Consider the following 17500-nt stretch of genomic DNA (forward strand, 5'->3'; position numbering starts at 1 on the left):
CAGACTAGCCACGGAACACTTGTCCACAAATCCAGAGCAATTTATGACGGGAAAAGTGACTGCTGGTGATCGGCGTGTGCTTTTCACGAAATGGGTGGGTACGGCATGGCAAGAGACCTCGCGCCGGCTGAAAGACACGGTTATTCGCTCATTTGTGAAATGTGGAATTTCACTGCCCATTTCCGGTAGCAGGGACAGTGAAATAAATATCGATGGTTTACCGGACTACCGCATGGGTGAATCAGCTGATATAGAGGAGATCGAGTTCTTCAGTGACTCAGATGAGGAAAGCTAAACTGCTTCGATTGTACTGCATGATGCACCGCTACGTTTAATTTTGTATCTCAGTGTCATTTAATTGGAACAAAGACGTTCATGTTAATGATAATCGACGAAAACTACACAGAGTTTTTAATATAAATTTGAAGAAACGTTCCTGTTGTTAATACGAAATTATACCGGTTTACGTGCTTACATCACTACATCAGTGAACTGTTCCCCTTGTTGCAAATTTAAGTGCCTTATTGTGAACGTATTACGGTATTGTACATTATAATTTTGACTGTTGATTGACAAATTAAAGGTATACGGAATACAATTTAAAAAAACTTGGTCTCGCTACTTTTGTGGGGGGGGGGGGGGGGGGGGGTGATCACTACTTTCGGGAGGGGTCGCTACTTTCGGGGGGGTCGCTACTTTCGGGGGATCGCTACTTTCGGGATTTACTAGCAGCCACAAAAAATTGACGTTAATTTCGGGGGGTTGCTACTTTCGGGGGGTCGTTACTATCGGAACTTTACGGTATTTGCGCTTTTATCTTTCTTCACGTAGGTGAAAGTATTACATGATAACGTCTTTGCCATCATTAAAAGTCACTGAATTTTTTATTTATCTGTGTTTTAATATGGTCTCTTTTAGGGATTTAATTTAAAATTTGCGACGAGCACCCCTCCCCTTTTTATATGGGAGTCCCCCCCCCCTCCTCCCAGGGCAGTATACTGAAACAGAAAAAAGAGGTAGGTGACAATAAATTATTATTATAATTATTATTAATGGCAATGCAAAATGTAACACATTCTGTGCAGCCATTTTTTTCTTTCAAAATCTTCATTGTTCTTCAGTTGCTCCACTTAGTTTAAAAGTCAGTTTAGAACTTTAAATTAAAAGATATGTGTGGATCCTTGTGATTTAGCACGAAAGATAATGGCAACTTAGGTGTCTCTGACTTTGAAGCACTGGCAGGAAAATTGAAATTGTAGTTGGGGAAGAGAGTACTTAGTTGTTTTTACTGCTTGTTGCTCCTAAAGTTGCATGGCATAAAAACTGCTTACTTAAGCCAGGGAAATTAATGCCTGGTACCTGGTCCTCAATGATAGCATGAGATCTTCTCACATTCATGTCTCAATTATCCTTAAAATTAATCTTAAGGACAGTGCCTACTTAAATTCAAAGGTATTTTTGCCCGGTTTACTGAATATGTGCCTGGGAAAAGCAGATCTTAACAAGCATTATTGAAATCCAAAAGGAAGATTGGGGGTAACCACGCATTTTTTGAAGATAATTAATCAACAATATTTGTAAAAAGCTTAAAAAAACAAAGCAAAGTATGGCATAATTTGACAAATTGAAGCTTAATTATCCCTAAAAATGCATGGTTACCCCCAAATTTTTTTTTTTGGATACCAAGAGCACTACCGGTAATTTTGCTAAGTTCTGCTTTCTCCACATACCGTATTTACCCGTGTATAAGTCGACCTTTTATGGCCTCAAAAGAAGCTCCAAAAATCGCCCTCGACTTATACATGGGTCAAAGATTTCGAGCCAAGTTCCAGCTAAATAATTTATTCAAAATAAACATCATAATGTGGTCGTTGGGCATAACGAACACAGTGGACGAAATACTTCAAAATGAATGACGCAAGACTTTAAAATGAATGTAATTAAGCAATTCCAGTTGAAATGAAAAAGGATTTGTTTTACTTTAAATGTTGAAGATACTCACAAGCACAAATATGAAATAGACTATGGAAATTTTCGTTTTCCAAAGGCGGAAAGCTCTAAAAAACTTTCTTGTTTCTTCAAATAAAATGCGATCCTTCAACGGCTTAGTAACCTGGCACAATTCCTCGTGTTTGCGTGCAAGCATGATCGTCACTCGTTTTGCCTGAAAATGCTGGTTGCTAATGATTGTTTTTTATTCTTTATACAAACCTGGATGATTTAAATGCTTTTGCAAACTTTGTATTGTTTGGTTTATGAGTTTTGTTTCGTTTGCCATGTGATAAATTATAAGTCAAGCACCAATTAAACCTTGCACATTTCGCATCGTTTTTGAAGTTATTTTCAAAGATTGACTCCTGCTTCTGTGATGTTGTGCTTATCCTCTAAAGCCCTTTATCCTTGAACAACGAAACAGGTTAGTTTGAGGTTTACATGTTCGATTTTCTGAGAACTTTTTCGAAATTCAAGGACAAAATGCCCGCACATACAACAACCGCTGAACCACAAAACTATTAAGCGATTGAGGGCCTTAATTGTTTGTGAATCCACAGTTCCAGAAATCGAAGAATGCAAGATTAATATCCCATGAACATTTAGCAAAGAAATTAAGAAATTGCTTTTTTTGCCATCAAAAATGGGGGGTCGACTTATACATGGGATCGACTTATACACGGGTAAATACGGTAGTTTTGACCCACGCAAAAATATCCCTGTATAACTAATATTTAAAAAAATACAAAAGTGTAATGCTAAACTGACATGATCAACTTATTTGTTGAGTTTGGGTATTAATAAGCACCGCCGATAGGAAATCCGAGTATCTCGAGATGCGCAGAACATATGCACAATAACAATAGTAGGCACCATCCTTAAGTCAAACAATCACTTTGCTTGAAAATTTATCATAAATACCTTGTTGCTGCTGTCCCCTTCTCTGTAATAAAGAATAGTATATTGAACCAAAAAAGTTTGTGGCTCCTCAGAAATTTCCCATGACAACTTCACTGTACCAGCTAGGGACATCTCCTTGGCAAAAAAATTTCTAGCCGGTAGGGGAGTTGCTGAATTACAAAAAAATATATTGTACCCATCATTGTGTGTTGCAATATTAAATAATAATTTGAAACAAGTAAAATGTGCAGATATGCCCAGAAACGCCCCAAATTAGATGCACGCAGATTTCAATAAGCATCAGGAAGTGTCCCATTGCTCTTTTCCCCCAACTTAAACATCACTCATGTTGCAGAATACAGACAAAAAACATCACAAAGTGTCCCCCAAATGCTGCTCTTTAAGTAAAGATTAACTGCTGCATTTGCCCAAAGCTAAAAATAATGCTAACCTAATTATCCTTACCTTGTTGTTGAAAATAGGTAGCAATTGCTTACACTTAAAGGGACACTTCATGTTGAACGTCAAAATTGGACGTGCATCTAATTAGGTGCATTTCTGGACATGAGTGAAAATGTAAGCTCTGTTTCCTTAAGTTCTTTACGAAATTTGGAACTTCCTTAGTTTGTAAAAATGCAAAGCAGTCTGTGACGTAAACCCGGTATCGAACCCATTGCCCTTTACTGGTCAGTTATGGATCAAAGTATGACTAGTTTTCCCGTCTTTCAAAGCCAGTAAGTGAAATTTTAATCGAAAGCTTCTGAAAACAACACAATGTACCTGTATGTGGGACGATTTCGGAGAATACATGAAGTAGAAAAGGCTGTTAAAACCATGCCTAGAGTGCAAGGGGGAAGTATTAACCCATTGTCTCCTAGGGCTTCCCCATTGACGAGTAAAATCGTCTGGTGTTAGACAGAGCTGGTTTAGGCTGGTTTGGGTGTGAAAGGGTTTAAAAACTACAAGACTTTGTAACTATATATATCTAAAACAAACTTACTTTCAAGTTCATCAAACAAGTTAGCCTTGAGTTCAACAGGGTTGCTTTGGTTCCAGCCCAGGGCATTTCCAACTTCAACAAAGATGTCATAGACTACAACGTCTTGAAAAAGACTACCTCCCCTTGCAATACAATACCACTTGAGAGGATTAGATCCTGGTAAAGATTTAATCTCAAGAGGCATATCACAGATAGTGAAAGAAGGTGACTGACAGTGAGGAATGATAGGTCGTGTTTTATTCTTGCACTGTGCTTTGACAACATAGTGTAGTGGTAGCTGTCCTGACTGCCTGGGAGAAGTCCAGTGAATTCTTGTCTCAAATTCAACATTATTTGTCCACACATTTCTAGGGGAACTGGGAATATCTGGATAGAAAAAAATTTGCAGTCAAAATTAACTCAAGTCACCATTACGGTATACTTTTCAAGAGCTTTGTAACGCACTGTAATTTCTTCAACTAATTTTACACTTTTTTACACCATTGTATGTTAAAACATAACAAGGTTGCTAATAAGTACAACAAAGATACTAACAAGTATAAACAATATCACTAATAAGTACACATACTAATAAGTATAAAGATATTACGACATCAGAATTCTATACATAATTATATAGCTGCATCAAAATCCAATATTGCCAACTGATCTTTTGACTATTTTTTATTAATTCTTGCCAACTGTCCAAATTTAAAATTAATTGGATAGTTTTTGCTGGAACGTTTCCTTCAGCTTTGAACAAACCGTCCAATTTGAGGAAAATCTGAATACTTTCCATCAACCAATCAAATGTCAAGATAAATAAATGAACTGAATATTGGCCAATCAGGTTGTAGCTATTATCACTGCTTTCAAACATCAGCTAGCGATCATCGCTCGCAGGGTTTTGTTTTGTGCTGGTAATGGCCAAATTTTCTGACTTTTCTCTCCACCTTTTTGACGACACAGAGTTTCAAATGGAGTCTTCAGCTAGGTTTCCAGAGATAGATCTATGCTACTGATTTACTCGAGATGAGGGAGAATAATCAGAAAAAGAATACTCAAAGAAGCACAAAAAATTAAATTGGGTTTAAGTGTTTGACCTGTGGCATGCTGAGCGAAGTGAAGTAAGAAAGCTTAAGGAGATTCCTGAACACAAGCTTGACAATGTTCTTTGGATGCTATATAAGTAATAGGTAACAGAACTACATGCTCATCCAATTTGGAAATAATTGGATTAAAAAAATTCCTCGGACTGCCAACTTGGACTCGGCCTATGGCCTCGTCCAATTTTGGCTGTCCTCAGAATTTTTCTCATCCAATTATTTCCAAATTGGACAGCATGTAGTCCTATTATATATACAAATTAACGTAACAAATTTGCTACCACTTTTAAAGTACCTTTAGTTAATTAATGGTACTTGTAAGTACAGCACACAATGAGAAAGCAAGACAACTCACCTCCTACTTTCACCTGGACATACTTGGGTTCAATACTGGTGTTGTTCTCACTGGTTTCTTTACATGCATAAGTTCCATTATTGCTCCATCTGACATGATCTATAACCAGCTGAACTGTCCCATTGCTCAGCTTCTCTGTCACATTCTTTAGCTGCTCTGTTCCATAAAACCATGACAAATGGTACAGGTAGGTGGATAAATTTTTTGTTCCCACAAGAGCACAGTTTAACACAAGCCGCTCTCCTACTCTGATTATTGTCTCACTTGATGTGCTCAACTGTAATTCTAAAAAAACATTGTAACTTTTAGGAAAGGAAAGGCAAGGAACTTTATTTAAGTGTCTAGTCGTTCTAGCGCTGGAGCGCTAATTGGAGACACTGTAAACTGAAGTTAACAATTAACGCAAATCCAGTCAAATCAAGTCAGGAAAAGCATTCTTTTAAATTATAACAAACACAGAAGTGATTGATGGCTCTGTGGAGGCCTTTCAGAAGAGGTAGGTAAGGTAAAGTCTGCTACAAGCCTAGAAGGCCCATCAAGCCGGCGCTTATCTCGGGTTTTTGTAACACGAAGCGACTAGGAGTATTTCTTCTCCCACTGGATGGGATGCCAGTACATTGCAGGGTTACCCCCAGCATTAAATTCGCTGGTACCGATTTATACAGAGGCACCGTGAGAGTAAAGTGTCTTTCCCAAGAACACAACACAATGTGCCTGGCCAGGACCCAAACCTGGACCACTCGATCCGGAGTCAAGAGCACTATAAACCATGAGGCCACCGTGCCTCCAACAACCCTCCCCTTTAAAAGTGCAAAGGGATTCTGGGTGGCATTGCAATCATTAGCGATAGCAATTTTCAGAAGGTGCTTAATTAAAATTGGCTGGAATATAGCCAAACAGTTTATCAAAAGAATGGCTTCCCTCCAAGCTCCAGTACATTTGTGGGAATAATAAATTTGTCCCACACTACAAGACAGAAAAAGCGAAATGGACGAGAGCTTCCAAAGCTTGTGCAAACAGCAGGATAACGAGGAGCTTGGAACACAGGGTATTTTTTGCCAAGATCCTTTCAAAGGAGGCACCTTATGCACCCTACGCAGAAGAGGGGGACAACAATAATATTATTATCATCTTTTTGCATCTTACAGTGATTGGAAGTGCTGATATAGCTCTAACAAGCATGAACAAATGTTACTACTATTGTTTGATCTTGAAATCCTCAATAAATTTTTTTCCTTTGGATATTTAAACTAGATGTCAGCCTCACTCATTTGGTGTAGACTCAGGGGCACCCAATGTCAATTTTCGGAAAATATCTGTTCGGAAGACGATTTGAGATCTAGAATTTTCGGAAAACTTGTTGTAAAATTTATTGCTCGCCTGCCCGTCCTAAGATTTTCGAACATCTAAAAAATGGTATAATTGCCCATTTTTAACAGATTTTTACCTCAAAAAGGTCACCAAGAATTTTCGGGAGCCATTTTTCTGGCTAAAATTTTCGAAAAAGTAAATTTTGATCCCTAAAATTTTCAGACCACTAGACTTTCAGCTAGGAAATCCAAACAGATAAAAAATCTTAGGGAATAAAAACATGCCTATATCTACAATTTAAATACTAAAATACGTTAAACAATGCTATGTTTAAGTGGTTTTGAACTATATTCTCGTTGGGTGCCCCTGTAGACTTTCATATAACTGACTAAATAAATGGCGCAAGACTCTTTTAAAGAACCATTAATATTCTGATTAGGAATTTCTGATTAGGTATTTCCATATTGGTTTTGTTTTTTGTTTTAGAGCGGTTTTCAATTGAGTGTCGAAAGTAATTAGATAATTACTTTGGTTTATAATTACTTCACTCAGTGATTGGTTCAAAGTTCTCTCGCCATTTTTTCAACCAATCAGAAGTGAAACCAAAACCAATCGTGGCTCACGCGTGCTCATTTTCCCGCGCTTTGTGTCAGCTACGTGTAATTACTTCGAGTTTTGATTGGTTTGCTGGATTGTCTCCGTCCTTTTTGATTGGCCAAAGTAATTACTCTGGTTTTGGTTTTACGACACTCAATTGAAAATCGCTCTATGGAGATTACAGTGTATAATTATTATTTGGGATCCAGTATATGAAAGATGAGCCCTTCTTTCCCATCATTTTGAACTGATAGTGAAAAATAAAATGCAAAATCTTAATGTTGACACTCCTCCATTTTACATATTTCTGACGACACAAAGACTAAAATCATCACCCAAGGAGGCAGAATATGGAATGTTGCAGCTTTGATTCAATTCAATCTATGCACATCGAACTCTTAGACAGGAAATCGGATCAACCACCAAAACCCAGATTGCAGGCACTCAAGGGGCAATAATTACATTACTGATTACATCAAATGAATCAAAATCGATCAATGTAAATGAACGTTTGTAATTCACATAAAAGGCTAGTTTTCCCAAGAGAGCAACACATTCGCACTAGTTCCAAATACATGTAATCGTTGTCAGTTGGTGCCCTTTGTGCTAACAAGTTGCTAATAATCATTTAATGTCGCCGTAATACGTACGCTGATCTTCATTACATTTTAAAGGATTTACATTTTCTCTTGGCCGACTGTAAAACACGTACAAATTTACATTATGTAGGGTGAAGGATTTTTCTGAGAAAACCGATTGTCCTTTTAGCTTTAAATTAAGTACCTATCGTGGTACTTAAGTACCTTATTAGCTTACACGAGCGCTACCGGAGGTCAACAATCACATCAAAACAAGCTTTAGTGCGATCGCTAACTACTAAAATCTTGATTCTACAGCTTTAACGCGCTTAGTAATCATCGCCAACCCAGACTTAACCACAGACACCATCTTACCTGCAGAAATTTTGTTTCTATGAAACACAGAGTCACTACCACAGCTGACTTCTTTGAAGCCTTCGAAAATGGACAATACACCCAAAACAATGCGAAAGATCGTCTGAGTAAATGCCATGTTTCGACATGGCTAGGATCATTCTGCGACTGTGCAGCAATATTCCCTGGAACTATATCGTTGCCATAGTTGACTGGATACATTTGCATCTTAAGTATTAAAAACCCCGGCATATTATCACCTCCACTTGACTCATCCACTATTTAAAAATGAGGCGAAAAAGAGAGTTTACAAGAGCCAATTTCTAGTTCGCGTAATACCAACTCGTTTCCCCGTTGTCGATCTTCAATTTTAAGGAGGAATTTACGTATTCTCGAGAATATTATGCGAGGAACGACATGTTTACCTTTCGTCGCCATTTTGCATTTTGCGCAATTAATTAGTACGTAGACTGGACTCAATTTACCGGTGAGAGACTGGGAGAAAATGAGCTCGTGCGGAAATTCACAGAGTTCTATCAATTCCTGCGCTTAAAATTTGGGTTTATCGACCACAATTTCAAAGGTTGACGGAATCGGTACCTCTAGGAATAAAACAAATTACTTACATAGGTGGTTATTGAAAATTCTCTACGCTGATTGGTTGCACTTGAGATGACTATTACGCGATAATAACCTACTTAACCTACGCGGTTTAGCCAAGGTTTCCAGGTTAACCTGCAGAAGAGGCGGATTAGCGGGGATTCCGCCGGATAAGGCGGTTTCAAAATGGCCGCAAGCCGTATTGTCGAGGTGACAGTCGAAGAAATTAATTAATTAATTGTTTTAAAGAAAATGCATATCTTTTCAATTAATCAGCTATGTAATAATACTAAAACAATAATTATCCTCAGGCTCGGTGAATAAAAACCTCGACTTTGTCTCGGTTTTTATTCACTGATATTCACCTCGCCTTCGGTGGATAACTGTTAATTGTGTCTGGTTGTTGTGGAAAACCTTGTAGTTTCTTTGGCAAAACCGTTCCCATGACATCAAAAAATTAGAAGTTGTCAATTAGTGACGAACAAACGTGATGACCCACTACAAAGATCATTGAAGAAAAGTTTTACAGTGTTCTGCAGGAGAGTCACCGTTCACACAAAACTTAAAAGTTCTTTCCCGTTCTGAGAATGGACCATTCGTTATCATCTGAAGAGGATGGATCTCAGCATTCAACTGCCCAGAGTGATGAGGAAAGTGTCTCCCTGCTTCAGTTGCAGAGAGCCATCGCAGATGATCTTAGCAATTACCAATGCTTCGTGAAGCCTTTTCACTCAGTTGATAAAGAAAGACAAGAACAAAGCAAAGTGGAAAATACACCCACTGTTAGAGTAGGCCAGCAAGAAATCAACTCGACTGGCAACGAGGTTTGTGAAATGGTAATGTGGCGTACATGCAATAATTGGAATAATAAGCTGACCACTGCCGGTCAGTGTCGAATTCTATTTGTGTCTGAAAGTTATGAGTAGGGTGGCCCACAAGGGACATGCTGCAAATTAAAGATTGCTGCAAATAAAAAAAAGTTGCTGAAAATTTTAAATAGTTGCTGCAAATTAAAATATCAAAAGTATGCCCACCCACTGAAGGAAGGGCAGGTACAAAACCAAGTCAAATGTTGGTTTTTGAGGAGAGGGGAAACCGGAGTACCCGAAGGAAACCTCTCGATGCAGAGTAGAGAACCACTGACAAACTCAACCCAGATATGACGCCGAGTCTGGGAATCGAACCCGGGCCCCATCCCTGCACCCCGGGCCGGAGAAGCCATTCACGAAACTACCATTCGCTTGTTTCGATACGCTGTTCTTTTGACTAGTTTTCATAATCGCAAAAAGAAAATGACTGTGAAGTTTGATAACTTAGAAACAGATTGTGACACCCGAAAAGGACCCAAGAACTTTCGGGACTTTCGAGAAACGAGCCCCTGGAACCCGTTCCTCGAAACTTTTCGGACTTTTTTCGGGTGTCGCAATTTCTTGTATATCTTGAGAACGGAGAGATCGTCAAAATCCGCAATAATTTTGCTTTTTCCGATATCTTGAAAACATGTTAAAAGGCCATCTTATCAAAAAAAGTGGATGGCGGCCGGGTTAGGAAATGGCTTTTGGAGCCCGAAAGAAACGAGCCCCTGACAGACCTTGTAGTGAATAAAGCACCTTTTCTTTTACAATACTGATTGCAAACTGCACAACAAGGAGCCGGACAAAGTCCTCCAATTTATCAATTCTGAAAAGCCCCTCGGGGAGTGGCTGATAAATATATTTAATTTTGTCGTTTTTTGTCGCTTTGCAGGGTGGAGGAAATGAACGAAAGGAAACTTCTACAGAACAAACTGGACAAGTTTTGGGAATGGACCTGGCAGGTAGGATAAAGGCATACGAATATGACATCCTCAGATTAAAGAAAATGCTTGCGGAGAAAATGACAGAAGTTGAAGAGATCACGGCAGAAAAAGGAGAACTCGAGTCCAGCGTTCAAAATGCTCTCCACAAACTCTGGACCAAGGAAGAAGAGCTCCATGCTCAACGAGAGTCTTCCCTTGAACGAGAGAAAACCTTGCTCAACAGCCTAAGACAGGAATCAGCTCGTTCAGAGGAATTAGAACTTCAGGTCCAGTTTCTAGCGAAACAGAACGACGCTTTGCAAGAACAACTTTATCGACTGGAACAACAGCTGTCCGAGGTCAAAATTGTCACTGAGCAACGAAAGAGGGAGCTCGAAAACAAACTACCAGAACTCGAGGGTAACCAAGAATCTCTCAAGAGGATGACAGCCAAATTGATGGGCCAAATTGCCGACGTGGTGTCAGCCCAAACTAAACAGACTTTTAGAACAGTAGATCTCTCTTCTTGCACGAGTGTGGAAGAGACCAACTCCGAAATGAGCGGCTCTGGAAAATTCAGCGAAAGCCTAAAAGAGAGCAATGAGGATGACCTCTCTCAAGATGGTGAGATGATAAATTTGAAGGAACTTTTCTATCGTCAACGAAAGGAGACAAAAGACTTAATGTCGAGCCTTCGGGATATTTGGCGGAAAATAAACGTGGACTCAAAAATGCACGTCAATGAATGGCTGGTGAGAAAAGAGCCTAAAGTTCTCTTAGACGATATCTACGAGGCATACTGCCGCGAAAAATCAAAGATAGTAGAATTGGAAGAGCAGAATATTCGACAACTAAAGAATCTGCAAGATATCGAAGAAGACCTCTGCACCACCGAAGGTAGGATTCAGCGCATTTGGGTCAGCCTTTCTCTTAATGAAGAAAGGGAAGAGAAAATTTCTAGCACATGGAAAAATGGATCGCCCTGCGCCGAGGAGACAGAAAATGCCTTAGGTAATATTGAGCGGGTTCTCGCCAAAGGCAGATCCATCCTCCGAGAGAATCGAGACCTCAAACAATTAAATGCTTCGCAAGAAGAAAAGATAAATGATCTGCAAGGACGTATAGAAAAAGCTAGAAGAAAGGAGAGTGAGTTTGCAAAGGAGGTTGAGGTAAGGAACGCAAAATTTGAAGAACTGAGGCTCTCGTCAAAAAAAGAAATCGAGGACAAAGATGTAGAAATCGAAGTACTTAAAGAGCAACTGCAAGAACTTGAAAAGAAGGAGGAGCAGAAGAAAATGAGCAATGGTCTTTCCGATAAAGAAAAAAACGGCACAGACGAGATCTTGAAAAGAAGAGAGCGCGAATTAGTTGCATACAAGAAGAAGTCCCAAAAGAAGGACATGGCCTTACGAGATGAGGTACGAGACTTGCAAGAGGCCTTAGAAAGGACTAAACGAGACAAAGACGACCTTGATGAACACTGCATCTTACTGAAAGAAGAAACGGAGAAGGCTGAAGCACGGTTTAATTCTACGACAGAAGAAGCAACATCATTGAAGGAAGCGTTGGATCAAGCAAAGAAGAAGGAAGAGAAGCTGTTTCTGGTAACGAAGGAGCTTTACGACGAATTTCAAATAAAAAGGCAAGAAAATGCGTCCCTAGAAACGGCAATGGTGACCTTGTATGAGAAAGTAAAGTGTTTCGAAATAGAAATCCAAACCACAAATCAAGAGCGACAAGTTGACAAAAAAAACCTTAAAAATGCCAAAGAGACTGAACAATATCTGCAGTCGTCACTTCAGGAAGCAATGAAAGAGCTTTTCGAATTGAAAGCTAAGAAAGAAGGGAAAATGCCGGCAGAAAACGGGCATCAATCTCTCACCAATCAAAGAAATGACCACAAAGGAGACCTAATGAACCGTCTGCATGAAGTTGAGACTTTCATTAACAATGCTATGAAAAAAAGCGTTCAAGATTTAGATGAGTACGCCGTACAGTTTGGTGAACTGTGTGAAGTTAACAATTTACTGAAGAAAGAAGTCGACCAGTATAACAAGACTTCCACTACATTAGAGAAAGAGAATAACCGGCTTAAAATGCTACTTCAGGCAACCAAGGATGATCTTTTAGAAGAGATGAAGGCAAAACAAGAACTCGAAGTTTTGTTGGCGAGATCAACTGATAAATCCGAGTCCACGTTGTCAGAACTCAACGAAAGCGTAGAACATTCGACCTCTTCACAAGTGCATGAGTTACCATTGGCTTCTTCAAGTGACCACACTATGAAGGGTACGAAGAAGACTGGTAAATCCAAGAGAAAGCTGATTGCTAAGGCCATCAGTAGGCGTCTTCGTTCTTCTTCTTCTTCAATCACCTCCTCCAGGAAAGAGAAAAGGAAAGATGGTGAATCCGTCGAGAGGGTACATGTACAAACACCTGCCAAGATTACTGAGCCGCGTGTCGAGCAGGACAATCCTGGTAGAAAGGAAGCTTTGGAACACGAGAGGCAATTACGGAATACTGTGATGACGCTTCAACGAGATAAAGAGGAACTCGCCCAAAGAGTGGAGTCCTTGCGTGATGAGTTGCAAAAGGCAAAACGACGACTAAAGAGCTATGACCATCTAAACGATAGCATCCGCGATGACGCGTGCCGACACGTCAGAGAGATGACAGAGATGAATAAATTCCTGGAAGCTATTCACGGAAGAATAGAACGCGCTTATAACTTGATAACAAACGATATTCAGGGACTAGTGGAGGCTTCGGAAGTAAAAGACATGCAACTACAAAATTTGGAACAGTCACTGGAACAATTTGAGAAAGAGAATGCTGAGTTATTAAGGCAGATACCAATATTAAAGGAAAAACTTAAAGATGCAGCGACTCTCAAAGAAGCGGCACTAGATGAAGGGAGGCAGTTGAGAGTTTCGCTCAAAACTGTTCTAGAAGCAAAGGAAAAGTGTTTGTTGCCATCACAACCACCCTTGGTTATCAATAATTTGAATACTGATGTCATCTTGCCTCAAATGGGAAAAGATGAAGTGAGATCTATTTTAAAAGAAGTACTCCAAGAAGTTGAATATTCCACTTCGGTTGAAATGAATCGTATGAAACAATCCTTAGCTGAACAAACAGTAGAGCTGCAATCAACAAGAGAACAGAATGAATATCTCAAACCCCTCGTGGATGCTGGCGTGCACGAGCAGCTGCAAAAGGCAGAAGAAAAGATTAGTCATGTCAAGGAACAACTGAAAGTCTGCGAGGAGAGGCAGAAGGTGTTACGAGGGGAGGCTATTAATGACAAGGTAACAGCCAATAAGGAGATTCAGAATTTGTACGAACGTTATGCTGAACTGAAAATAACATTGAGGAGCAAAGAAGAAGTTTTGAATCGATACCATGACATGGAAGAGGCACTGATGACTGAAAATACTCAACTTCAAGAAGAGATGGACGCTGCTAAGCAACGTTTTAGCGCGGATAATTTGTTGCTAATGCAAAACGCTGAAGCGAAGAGAACGATCAAGGGTTGGAAAAGGAAATTCCAGCGACTCGAAGAACACTTTGAAAAAGAAAACAACCATCTGAGAGAGGAAAATACCTGGTTGCATAACCAGCTAGCAGAAGAAAGCTCTTTTTGCGCGGAACTCCAAGGCTGTAAGGCAAAGCTTAAAGACGATCTTGCGAAAGCAGAGGAAAGACTGAAAGTACTAAGAAGAAAGCTTGAAGAGCGTCAGGAAACCCTGGCTGGTTTTGAAGAGAGACGAGTAGCCCTTGAAACCAAACTTTCATGTGTTCAGAAAGTTAACAACGAGCTACAAGACGAGTTAAGCAAAGAAAGATTCGAGGCTGATCGTAACCTTTTGGAGATGCGAAATGAATTCGAGTCCACAGTCAAGGAGTTGAAGAAACATCAGCGCGAAGGAAACAACATGGTTACCAAGGTCTTCTTGCTTGAAAACGCGAAAGAAAAACTGGAGAACGAGCTCAAAGACAAAGAGCGCAAAATGGCAATCAGTTTTAAGTCATTCACTGAGGACAGGAGCAGACTAACTGAAAGAGTCAGGGATCTAAGAATTTCCCTTGAAGAAGAGGTTAAGCGCAGACTAGATCTAGAAGAAAAAATGCAGCAGATTGTGAAGATTTCAGTGACGCAGAAAGGACGGGTAAGATTAAAAGTCCAGTCAAATTCATCCTATAATTAAACGAGTCAAAAAAGCCTTTAACAATACGCAGTGATATTTGAATCTTGGCTTGAAGCTTTTGGGGTTGTGTATAGGAATTTGATAGGAAGCAAAAATTCCAATCACCAGAAATCTAACAATCAAGGAGTGAAGAAACTTCACTGAAAGGCTATTTCCAGGGCGTGGTGGAGTAATCCTGCTGGTGGTCTCAACGGCAATTGTACTAAACCTGGCGCCCTAATCAAAGTAATAAATGGAACGGGCTATTTTTTCGTTGTATTGTTAAGGATGTTGCCAAAATTAACAAAATAATCAATCATTTCTTTTCTTACGTTTAACACAGATAAGAAGACAGGGAAGTACGTTCAAAGCGGAACATAATCGACTTCAAAAAGCACTGGAAGACAAAGCGTTTCCCAATCTGTCATTTAAGCTTTCTCCCGAGAACAAGGAATCAGCTGAACAAGCAACACAGAATGACATGAACGAATGATAAGTGAAACGAAAATGCTGTTAAATGTTCCTTTGAACTGTGTTCAACGACACTTAATCTGGGTAGAAGATGCCCAGGCGAGATGATCTCATTAAGATACTGAATAATGTGGTAAAAATTAAATAGGGAAGACAGTAAGCGAGATTCAAACTTTGGTTCCTTTAATTTGTTTCAGAACGATAGACGATTGGATATAAAGTACAGTTGATAGTAGGATCTCAGTTAGCTTTCTTTCTTTTCCAGCCTTCTTATATGCAAATGTATTGCTGTCTTTAATATACGTAAAACATATGTACATTATTTCTAACGCCAAAAGCCTGTACATTGCATAAATAAAATACCATCGGTTACAAAAGCCGACGGTCACTGTTATAGATACTGTCATTCGCGTTTAAGGCCATCAAGAAAAAGAGCGATTAACGGAAGAAATAGGAACGGATCTAAATAACATCGATCATACTGAAAGCATCCTGTCACTGGGAAAAAAACATCTAGAATTTAAGTATGTTTACCATGCTTTGAACGTAAAACAGTACAATGCTGACAGTTCGTCATTTGGAAAGATTTTGTGGTTGAAAGAAAAGGATGATAATTATACCATTCTTGTTTATTCAATAGGGAGTATCAGCAAAGACAACGGCGAGGGCTATGAGAACGTCACAAATTTGCATACTTAGGGTGCGTTCGATTGACCGTATTCCGGAATAGGAATACATGGAACAGAACTTAGAAATCCTTTCTTTTTACAGAGATTCACATTAAAGTTGTCAAACACCTGCTAAATTGCTATTTTAAACATATCTTTATTATCCTTCTTGCTTCAAAACGCCAGACACAACGTTTTAAATCATCAATCTACGCATTCTTATTCCGGAATAGGGTCAATCGAACGCGCCCTAAGTGAGCAAAAGCAATAGCTTTGCACGCTCTGCACGTGCATCTTTTCATTTTTGTCTATTTCTTTGCCGTCGTCAGCAAAACAACAACGTGAAATGACCAAATGTGAGGTTTTAAAGAGAACGTCAGCGCTTGAGGATAAAGTTTCATTTTCTCCCTTAAATTGAGCGCCGTTCATACTAGTTTCGTTGTTGAGGTTTTGTCGCAACTTTGTCACGTTAAAATTCTTGGAATGGTCGCGAAGCGAGTATAATAACGCGAATTCACATTTAACGACGATGTTCTCGACGCCGTTGCCGTCGTCGTTGCTAAAGCTCTCTATTAAAAATTATATTTGTAATCACTCTGAAATATCATAACCTAACTAATGCCTGGAAATTCTTTCAGTTGGTACGCTGCAATTTTCAAGTCAATGGAATCCTTCAATGGATCAAATGTCCTGTTTGCACGTAATGAGGGGCATGTAAGCGGCAGGAAGTGTCGCGTTACATTCAACTTTAATGGGGACGTCCATCCCCATTGACGAGCAAAATCGTCTGGCGTTAGACAGAGTAAAATACTAAGTCTGGCCGGTTTTAGCCGGTTCAGGCGTATTAACACCGCTTGTTTCTGGATATTCAAGCCACTAACGCCACAAAGTGTCGACCCAAACTCTCCTCTTCAAGCAAACATAAGCAGTTTCTAAAACCCAAACTTAACATGACGCGAACGATAATGTTATCTCTAATGTTGTGAACACGTAGCTGTGGCACTTGGGCTCAACAGGAAACTCCGTATCGGTTATCAAAAGTACGCATGCATTTTATTACTTGCGATTCTGGTCAAGAGTCAAATCGAAACCTATTGCTTTTTAACAGTAATGTTCCTTTTCCCATCTCCTAAGCGCTTAAAACGTCGAATGACAGGTCCATCAAAAGCTGAGTACGAGGAATAAGTTGTCCCCGAGGGGGTCAGGGGACCCCACACCAATGCTTTACTCCCCACACTCCCCTTTTCCAGGGTCCGTTATGTTATGCGTGAACAAACGTAATGAGAGCGCGCGAAGTCGGGACACATTGCAACGTTCCTCTTATAACAATCTCAAAGCCAAAAGTTCAAAATTTCAGCGCAGGACTCCTTTGTCAAAAGAAAGGAAAGAAGAAATCCGAAGACGCTTTAGCTTCGAAAGTTGGACGTGGCTTGACCTGCTCAATGGGTTTGTCTGATACATCCACGAATCCAACTGACGTCACCACCTCAACTTGTTGCTCAGGACTGCGGCTTCCAGGCTGGCACTGTGCTCCAGTGCACTGAAGAGCAATAAATCAGTGTTAAACACAATAAGAGCAAAAGAGCTGTACGCGTCAAGTACAATGACACGCCGTAGGAATGCCA

The 17500-nt window shown here is 39.7% G+C and overlaps 3 protein-coding genes across 3 annotated transcripts in view; 1 reads left to right on the forward strand and 2 right to left on the reverse strand.

Annotated features, from left to right (window-relative positions):
* The window catches only part of LOC138003832 (uncharacterized), a 21592-nt gene extending 12976 nt beyond the window's left edge, over positions 1–8616 (reverse strand). Inside the window, exons 1-4 of the mRNA XM_068850100.1 lie at positions 8194–8616; positions 5333–5617; positions 3893–4258; positions 2914–3062 (exon numbers count right to left, since the gene is read on the reverse strand). Coding sequence (XP_068706201.1) covers positions 2914–3062; positions 3893–4258; positions 5333–5617; positions 8194–8311 — 918 coding nt within the window. The 5' untranslated portion in view covers positions 8312–8616. The remainder of the gene's footprint in view (positions 1–2913; positions 3063–3892; positions 4259–5332; positions 5618–8193) is intronic.
* Positions 8617–9359: 743 nt separating this feature from the next.
* LOC137972231 (myosin heavy chain, cardiac muscle isoform-like) lies at positions 9360–15229 on the forward strand. The gene is made up of 3 exons (XM_068819065.1): positions 9360–9596; positions 10519–14718; positions 15080–15229. Exons 1-3 carry the CDS (start codon positions 9360–9362, stop codon positions 15227–15229), a joined length of 4587 nt encoding a protein of 1528 aa, XP_068675166.1.
* Positions 15230–15373: 144 nt separating this feature from the next.
* The window catches only part of LOC138003885 (tectonic-3-like), a 23513-nt gene continuing 21386 nt past the window's right edge, over positions 15374–17500 (reverse strand). The window contains exon 14 of the mRNA XM_068850187.1: positions 15374–17415. Within this exon, the coding sequence (XP_068706288.1) occupies positions 17248–17415 (168 nt within the window). The 3' untranslated portion in view covers positions 15374–17247. The remainder of the gene's footprint in view (positions 17416–17500) is intronic.

This window comes from Montipora foliosa, chromosome 1 (genome assembly GCF_036669935.1).
Source record: "Montipora foliosa isolate CH-2021 chromosome 1, ASM3666993v2, whole genome shotgun sequence".
Lineage (NCBI taxonomy): Eukaryota > Metazoa > Cnidaria > Anthozoa > Scleractinia > Acroporidae > Montipora > Montipora foliosa.

Excerpts from the sequence above, each read along its gene's own strand:
- LOC137972231 (XM_068819065.1), top strand. The coding sequence starts at position 9,360 with ATGGACCATTCGTTATCATCTGAAGAGGATGGATCTCAGCATTCAACT. Across the intron at positions 9,597-10,518 it reads TCAACTCGACTGGCAACGAG|GGTGGAGGAAATGAACGAAA; the intron begins GTTTGTGAAATG and ends GTCGCTTTGCAG. Across the intron at positions 14,719-15,079 it reads CAGTGACGCAGAAAGGACGG|ATAAGAAGACAGGGAAGTAC; the intron begins GTAAGATTAAAA and ends CGTTTAACACAG.